This window comes from Protomyctophum bolini (genome assembly GCF_963924005.1).
Source record: "Protomyctophum bolini genome assembly, contig: SCAFFOLD_99, whole genome shotgun sequence".
NCBI classification, from domain to species: Eukaryota; Metazoa; Chordata; class Actinopteri; order Myctophiformes; family Myctophidae; genus Protomyctophum; species Protomyctophum bolini.
The window spans coordinates 40,561-49,951 of NW_027665450.1; the positions used below are offsets into that span (position 1 = coordinate 40,561).

The 9,391-nt window shown below is 44.9% G+C and overlaps 1 protein-coding gene across 1 annotated transcript; it reads left to right on the top strand.

Annotated features, from left to right (window-relative positions):
- Positions 1–245: 245 nt before the first annotated feature.
- LOC308312276 (uncharacterized protein) lies at positions 246–5,870 on the top strand (the record flags this gene model as incomplete). Its single annotated transcript, XM_080794650.1, has 4 exons — positions 246–525; positions 4,353–4,748; positions 5,197–5,336; positions 5,472–5,870. The coding sequence occupies 4 exons, from the start codon at positions 246–248 to the stop codon at positions 5,799–5,801; spliced, it is 1,146 nt and encodes a 381-aa protein (XP_080650776.1). The 3' UTR covers positions 5,802–5,870.
- Positions 5,871–9,391: the final 3,521 nt, after the last annotated feature.

Sequence of the window (9,391 nt, forward strand, 5' to 3'; positions counted from 1 at the left end):
AATGTCATCAAGGGAGACTTGTCCAATATTTTACATGTCATCCTGATTGGATAAGATTGACCTCTACTATATTGTCCTGTGCTCAGAGGAGCACATATTTCTAGTTTAAAACATGAAAATGACATTGCTAGCCTGAGATAAAACAGTAAAATACCAACTATACTTGTAATTCGCATTCCTATTTAACAATGAAAGTAATAGTAGTTTATTTTCTTTTTTGCCACTGTACAGAGCCTGGTGACGTCATGTTGGAGGGAGGAACCAGTAACTGTTCTGGTATCCTGAAGGTGAAACACCAGGAAGAGTGGAGACCAGCGGGTTCTATTTATGACTGGAACCTGAAGTCATCATCTGTAGTGTGTGGACAGCTGAACTGCGGCTCTGCTGTTTCAACACAAAGGAGGTCTGATGCAACCGTTGAACCTGTGTGGAAGATTCCATGTGTTGGATCTCAATCTTCACTGAGGGAGTGTGGAACAAAGGAGTCTCGTCATTCCACTGAGAGACTGGAGGTGTTCTGTTCGGGTAAAACACATAAACAGTGACCTCCACTTCACCTCCACAACTCTGCGTGTGTGCGTGCATGCACATGCGTGTTTAATAAGATACATGTACATTGACACCCCCCTTCTCTCCCTCCTCCCTCCTCCCCCCCTCTCTCTCTCTCTCTCTCTCTCTCTCTCTCTCCAGATTCTGTGAGGTTGGTGAACGGGACAAGTGTGTGTTCAGGCAGAGTGGAGGTGCAGTCTAACCAGTCGTGGGTCTCAGTGTGTGAAGATGACTTTGACCAGCAGGATGCAGAGGTGGTCTGTAGGGATCTTGGCTGCGGGGCTCCTTCAGTCCTCCAGGGGGCGCTCTATGGAGGCCTGAATGCTTCGATGTGGACCAAAGAGTTCCAGTGTGAAGGCAACGAGTCTGTTCTCCTGGACTGTAGAACCTCAGACTCAACTAGAAACACCACCTGCTCACCTGACAAGACTGTTGGACTCACCTGCTCAGGTATAATCTAATCATTTTAGTAATGTCCTCAAAATATGAGGAGGGAAAATTACCATCTATGCCGCCAAAATTTGAGGACGGAATTGCAGCAAAATTAACCATGTATGGCGCCGACATTGGCGATGTGGTTGGCTGGAAGCTGTGCCGTTATTCCCATTATGCGCTGTGATTGGCTGAGCATGGCGTAACGGGTGTGATATTCCGTGCTCAAACTTTGAGTTTTGAGTTTGACGTTTGGTCATTTCCGTTACAAGAAGTCACCCGTTTGCCGTCTTGGGAGTGACAGCTCACCATGTGTTAGTGTTAGACAGTGTTAGGAAAGTATGCTTTTCTGTATTTGGTTTTATGGGTCCCTCTTGAAAATGAGATGCTGCATCTCAAGAGGCTGTCCCTTCAATAAAAATCTGAAATCTGAATAGATCCCCACCATCTGTTAACAGAACGGGTGCATGCTTTTGGTTAGACATACCATTGGTCGGATATCTCAAACCCTCACCCTCTACTCACCCTAACCTCCCACGGGGCAGCACACCTAGTAAGTAGCCTTGCCGAGCCATGAGGCCCATAGGGCAGGAGCTTAACTCCTGTTTCTGTAGCGTGAGGCAGCTTGATGTACACCCCCTGGACATGACGCTAGTATGTCGCAGGGACTTACCCTCTAATCCAACCCTTGATGCTGAGTGTCAAGCAGGGAGGCATTGGGTCCCATTTTTACAGTCTTTAGTATGACCCGGCCAGGGATTGAACCCCGACCTCCCAGTTTCAGGGCGGACACTCTAACCACAAGGCCACTGAGCTGGTGCAGCACACCTAAACCTAACCTTAACCCTCTCCCAACCCTTAACGCCCCCCTCACCAACTTTAATCCGGTCGTCTTAACGCACCCCTCACCAACCTTAACCAATGCTATGTCTTGTAGCGTGAGGAGGGGGGTGTTAATTGACAAGGCACAATTTGTGCTGAACAATGAAAGGATGACATAGCACCAAAGACCCGTTTTTCCTGTTAACACTGCTGAGTACAGGTTTATGACAAAACCCAGACCGGACAATTTGTCACGCTATCTGAAGTGACCACAAGGTTGACTTTTTGACCAAATGCTGACCCTAACAGGGAGACCCTCTGCCACATGGCACATGCAACTAGCGCGAACACCAACAGACATGCACGCTGAGTGTGGACATTTGTGTGCATTGTGTGTGTGTGTATGTGCGTGTGTGTGTGTGCGCGACGCGCGCATCTGTGTTAGCACTCAGAGGAGTGTAAAAGTGTAAGGCGAGATGGTCAACGGAGATAAGAATGAATAATGACCACAGGATGTTTTCCCCGTGTGGTAAAACTGTTAATGAAGAACTGTTGACTGTGTTCTTTAAGTTAGTAGCTTAAGAACCGGTTTAAACCAGTTTTGAGAAAGACAAGAAAATAGTCAGACCCCTTTTTCAATATATTGTTGTGTCAACTAAGACACGATGCTCTTGAACGGCGATAGCTCTAAGGAGCAGGTCGCCACATCACCGGCTGGCTAAGCTTTTACTTGGATGGCTCTTTTCTAGCGAAGCTCTGCGAGCAGATCGAATCAACGCACGGCTGGCCCGAGTACATGCAGTCGATTGCGCTTTTACGCAGTAGCTCTCCGGAGAGGCCACTCCAACCGGCAGGCAGCACCCAGCTGGCCTACGCGCAGGACAACAGACAGGCAGCCGGCCTGAGGACAACCGCCTAGTCTAAACGGCGATTATAGGACTTTAAGAGCAGTCCTTGTTAATATACCAGTTTAATGCGAGTTTTACTCTGAGACAGTGATGACTTGTTATACTTTAACTTAAGAAGAAAAGTAAATTCTCGCGCACTGCATCTGGACCAAGTGAACTTTTCCTGGCAATGCAGAACGCTTGAGGACCTCCGTGGAAAGGCTGATTTACAATCAGGTGGGTCGGACTGATTGAACATCCAGCCTCTAAACGACATTTGGTTTAATAGGAATCTTAGGTGTATAGTGTAGTCTAGTTGTAAAGAAGAGCTCTCTTTTATTAGACTATGATGATACACTGAGGCCTTGCAGCCTGCACCACCAAGCCTACACGCCCTCTCTCTCTCTTTGCGAGGCGTTACTCTCCTCCTCCTACCCTCTTTTCCATTCTTGTTCTGCGTATACTGTAGCCTTCTTTCATTCATGCAACATGTTTTAAAAGCGAACCTATTCCAGTTGTGTATTGCGTTCGATCAGACGGGACCAGATAATGCGTTTGCCCTTGAATACTGACACATCTTCTGTGCAGGCTATATCAACAGCAAATCGCATTCCGGCCTGACTAACGCAATAAAACAATACGCATTTCATTGTTTCCTTGTGGCTCATGCCAAATGGAAATAATCTCATGACGTGTTCGCTCATTGCTATGTGGTTTTTATGTCATTGTAACCAGTAATCGATATTAATAAACACTCCTTTTGATAGTACAATCTATTTTGTTGGAGCAGTTTATTTGATTCATGGTTTACTGTATATCTGTATGTCGCTTATTCATTTATTCAAGCGGTCCAACAACTCACGTCTTACAGACGAGACGTTTTTGATGTGATGCGCTGAAATAGCTTGAATATTCCCGAGTCATTTTATTATGATTTTAGAATATCATTGCTGATTAATCATATCGAATTAATCCACTATTTCACGGACTACAGTCTAAACAAAGTATGCGTCCCAACAGAACACCACCATCCATTAACATGGAGTGGGAGAACTGAACACTTTCGGCTCACAAGGCATGTCTGCTCTAAATGGTTTGTAACGGTCTTGTCTCTGTACAGAGCCTGATGACGTCAGGCTGGTGGGAGGAAGCAGTAACTGTAGTGGTGTACTGGAGATGCAACACCAGGGAGACTGGAGAGCCGTGGATGGTCAGTCCGACTGGAACCTGAAGTCATCCTCTGTCGTGTGTAGGCAGATGGACTGTGGCTCTGACGTTTCAACACAAAGGAGTCCTGCTTCAACGGTTCAACCTGTGTGGTGGATCACAGCTGACTGTGTTGGAACCGAGGCTTCACTGAGGGAGTGTGTAATGACACTGTCTGAGAATTCCACTGTCACATTGGAGGTGATATGTTCAGGTAACACAAACAGTGACGTCCGTCTACTTGCCTACTCACTTAACCTATACCTATCTACAGCATAGAAACAGGATGTTTCTTTTTCTGAATGAATTTAAAATAACTTTTTTGCATCGTCTAATTTCAGCAAAAGCCATACAATATGTTGGATCTCTAATCTTGGTTCCATCTCATTGGCTACTCTATACTGTAAATGTAAATATCTGCTGTACTATAATTCAATCACTCGTGTCTTGTTACAGATCTTCTGTTTAAGCCAAACATCAGCATCTTCCCCACTCTAAACGGGGTTTCTGAGGGCCAGCTGCAGGGGCATCAGGTGTCTCTAAACGGGGTTTCTGAGGGCCAGCAGCAGGGGCAGCAGGTGTTGGAAGGTTCCAACTTCAGCATCAGCTGCTCCATCCTGCCACAGTACCCAGACGGCTCCTTCCACCTCACCTTCACTGGAGCCAACAGCACACACAGCCACACCCAGCCAGCTGTCAATCACTCTGCCAACTTCCTGTTCTTCGAAGCAGGCCCCGGCCACCAAGGGAATTACAGCTGTGCTTATCACGTCGACGTTGTTATAAATCACACCAACGTGTTTTCTTACAATGTCTCCTCTGAGAGCGACATCCTCTCTCTCACCGTCACAGGTAACCTGAATGAAATTACCTTTAAACCATTCTGGGCGGGAACCCCTTTTGGTGTTTTAAGCGTTAATGTTATACTTTAGCTGTTGAAAAATAGCAGGCCTACAAGCTTGTAGCGCGTCACCGAGTGCCACGCTACGAGCTTGCAGGTCTGCTATTTTTGATGAATCTTGAAAATGTGGCTCAATTCTTTGAATATATATTCTTTCAGAGTGAATGTTTTTAACTCAAATCTTTGCTTCTGGTGGCAGGGGGAGGGGGGTCCTTGACATGAAAAAGGCTGAGCACCACTGACATAGAAACACAGGTTTTTCAGAAATCTGATTTAGAATCGGCCTCAGGTCTAAATGGGTTAAACTCACAATATGAATCTCCGTCAGGCATGATTCAATCAAACATGAAAGTTTATCAAATGTTCTTACATGATTTGATGATGTTTTATTTTTCACAGTCCCTCCTACAGTCCCTCCTACAGTCCCTCTGACACCTGAGGACGACAGCAGCAGAGTTACAGTCACTGTGGTGGTGCTGCTGTTGGTGCTGCTGTTGGTGCTGCTGGTACCCATCCATGCCCTCTATTGTCTCTGGCAGGTAATACATCTTTACACAACACAAGACTGGAATGTGTATAAATGACAGTTAAACCAGAGTTAGGAGAGAGATAGGAGGGTTTTCAGCCAGATGTGATTCAGTGACTTAACGTTGGGTGTTTCTGTGTTTCTCCAGGCCAGCAGAAGACATAATGCAGGAGTGTGGGACACTGCGACGGTTCATTATAATGTCGGAAATGAGAACATTGATATCGAGTATTATAATGTTGTTGGTTCTGATTCTGAAGCTGGCATCGAGTATGAAGTGATAGATGAACAAGTAGTTGTTGAATCTGGCTCCATTGAAGAGGCAGACGACTCAGACTATGAAGAGATAGATCAACAAGTAGTTGTTGAAGCTGCTGGACCCAGTGAGGAGACAGAATACCACCAGTATGAAGAGATAGATCAACAAGGAGTTGTTGAAGCTGGACCCAGTGCTGAGACAGGAGTCCAGGCCCCATAGACACTTGAGACGCTCGGGTGGCACAGTAAAGTAGCTGTGCCCACCATTGCGGAGTCTAGGGGGGTTCGAATCCACCTCATCTGGCTATATATAGTCACTGCACATAATCCTAAGTAGTAGTAAGATGAAGGCTCTACATCCTCCCGGTATGATCTCCAGGTGAGCTTGTGACAATGTACAGAAATGTGTGTGGGGGGGCAAAAAAAGGGGGAAAAAATAAAAGAAAACAAGATTGACAGGAACAGACAGACAGAAGTACTGTACTTGACCTGATGTTTGTGGTTGTAAATAGAAATTGGGGATAAAAAGGGGCAAAAAAATAAATAATAAATAAAGAAAAAAACGATTGACAGGAACAGACAGACAGAAGAACAAGTACTGTACTTTACCTGGTGTTTGTGGTTGTAAATAGAAATATTTCCTCCCAGTCCACACAGACCATAGCTAAACGAGGACAGACAGAAGATGTGATTTTGAAACGGAAGCCTTGTTGCGTTTTTATTTAGCTTGTTATGGGGGCATGGTTAAATCAATGTATGTAGTGTCACGGTCAGTCATCCATGCTGGCGCTGTATAATACTACAAATATTAGCCGTCCCAAACGTCAGGCTCAACCGTCGCCTATCCAGTCAGGATGCTCTCTGTGGTTCCTCTATGGAACCATGCCCCGAGAATTAATATCCCAAGCAGGCAACAGCAACACGTAAATAGTCGTGTAGGATAATTAAAATAGTCAACTTGATGAAGGGCTATAGTCAGTGGTTGCTATACAATTGTTACTTTTACATATTTTATGCGATTAGGGTATTAATATGAATAATCTTGCTTTGTCATTCAAGCTAATGTGTAATCCCTCCATTTTTTGCTTTGTGTTTTGTTTATATATTTTTTTTACAGAACAGTGTTTGTTATGAGCAGTAAGCCATAGTGTAAATAGGAGGTTATTGTTCCAAAAAAAATGATGTATGTGATATATTACCATGTTTTTGTTCTTTTTTTTAAGATTTAAAGATTGAAATATTTTTTTTAAATCACAGTTAAGCAACTTTACTTTGTATTGTATCCTTTTCTTTGTGTTACTTATCTCTATTGTGAAAAGAAATGAAAGGTAATGCAGCTTGTGTCTTTGGATAAATCTTTTCCTATGATCCTAAGGTACTTCCATGCCAAAAAGGTTCTCTGCATCATGACTTGAAGTTAACGGCGAAAAAATTGCCCTTAAATCTTCCACTACTCACCCTAACCTCCCACGGGGCAGCACACCTAGTAAGTAGCCTTGCCGAGCCATGAGGCCCATAGGGCAGGAGCTTAACTCCTGTTTCTGTAGCGTGAGGCAGCTTGATGTACACCCCCTGGACATGACGCTAGTATGTCGCAGGGACTTACCCTCTAATCCAACCCTTGATGCTGAGTGTCAAGCAGGGAGGCATTGGGTCCCATTTTTACAGTCTTTAGTATGACCCGGCCAGGGATTGAACCCCGACCTCCCAGTTTCAGGGCGGACACTCTAACCACAAGGCCACTGAGCTGGTGCAGCACACCTAAACCTAACCTTAACCCTCTCCCAACCCTTAACGCCCCCCTCACCAACTTTAATCCGGTCGTCTTAACGCACCCCTCACCAACCTTAACCAATGCTATGTCTTGTAGCGTGAGGAGGGGGGTGTTAATTGACAAGGCACAATTTGTGCTGAACAATGAAAGGATGACATAGCACCAAAGACCCGTTTTTCCTGTTAACACTGCTGAGTACAGGTTTATGACAAAACCCAGACCGGACAATTTGTCACGCTATCTGAAGTGACCACAAGGTTGACTTTTTGACCAAATGCTGACCCTAACAGGGAGACCCTCTGCCACATGGCACATGCAACTAGCGCGAACACCAACAGACATGCACGCTGAGTGTGGACATTTGTGTGCATTGTGTGTGTGTGTATGTGCGTGTGTGTGTGTGCGCGACGCGCGCATCTGTGTTAGCACTCAGAGGAGTGTAAAAGTGTAAGGCGAGATGGTCAACGGAGATAAGAATGAATAATGACCACAGGATGTTTTCCCCGTGTGGTAAAACTGTTAATGAAGAACTGTTGACTGTGTTCTTTAAGTTAGTAGCTTAAGAACCGGTTTAAACCAGTTTTGAGAAAGACAAGAAAATAGTCAGACCCCTTTTTCAATATATTGTTGTGTCAACTAAGACACGATGCTCTTGAACGGCGATAGCTCTAAGGAGCAGGTCGCCACATCACCGGCTGGCTAAGCTTTTACTTGGATGGCTCTTTTCTAGCGAAGCTCTGCGAGCAGATCGAATCAACGCACGGCTGGCCCGAGTACATGCAGTCGATTGCGCTTTTACGCAGTAGCTCTCCGGAGAGGCCACTCCAACCGGCAGGCAGCACCCAGCTGGCCTACGCGCAGGACAACAGACAGGCAGCCGGCCTGAGGACAACCGCCTAGTCTAAACGGCGATTATAGGACTTTAAGAGCAGTCCTTGTTAATATACCAGTTTAATGCGAGTTTTACTCTGAGACAGTGATGACTTGTTATACTTTAACTTAAGAAGAAAAGTAAATTCTCGCGCACTGCATCTGGACCAAGTGAACTTTTCCTGGCAATGCAGAACGCTTGAGGACCTCCGTGGAAAGGCTGATTTACAATCAGGTGGGTCGGACTGATTGAACATCCAGCCTCTAAACGACATTTGGTTTAATAGGAATCTTAGGTGTATAGTGTAGTCTAGTTGTAAAGAAGAGCTCTCTTTTATTAGACTATGATGATACACTGAGGCCTTGCAGCCTGCACCACCAAGCCTACACGCCCTCTCTCTCTCTTTGCGAGGCGTTACTCTCCTCCTCCTACCCTCTTTTCCATTCTTGTGCTGCGTATACTGTAGCCTTCTTTCATTCATGCAACATGTTTTAAAAGCGAACCTATTCCAGTTGTGTATTGCGTTCGATCAGACGGGACCAGATAATGCGTTTGCCCTTGAATACTGACACATCTTCTGTGCAGGCTATATCAACAGCAAATCGCATTCCGGCCTGACTAACGCAATAAAACAATACGCATTTAATTGTTTCCTTGTGGCTCATGCCAAATGGAAATAATCTCATGACGTGTTCGCTCATTGCTATGTGGTTTTTATGTCATTGTAACCAGTAATCGATATTAATAAACACTCCTTTTGATAGTACAATCTATTTTGTTGGAGCAGTTTATTTGATTCATGGTTTACTGTATATCTGTATGTCGCTTATTCATTTATTCAAGCGGTCCAACAACTCACGTCTTACAGACGAGACGTTTTTGATGTGATGCGCTGAAATAGCTTGAATATTCCCGAGTCATTTTATTATGATTTTAGAATATCATTGCTGATTAATCATATCGAATTAATCCACTATTTCACGGACTACAGTCTAAACAAAGTATGCGTCCCAACAGAACACCACCATCCATTAACATGGAGTGGGAGAACTGAACACTTTCGGCTCACAAGGCATGTCTGCTCTAAATGGTTTGTAACGGTCTTGTCTCTGTACAGAGCCTGATGACGTCAGGCTGGTGGGAGGAAGCAGTAACTGTAGTGGTG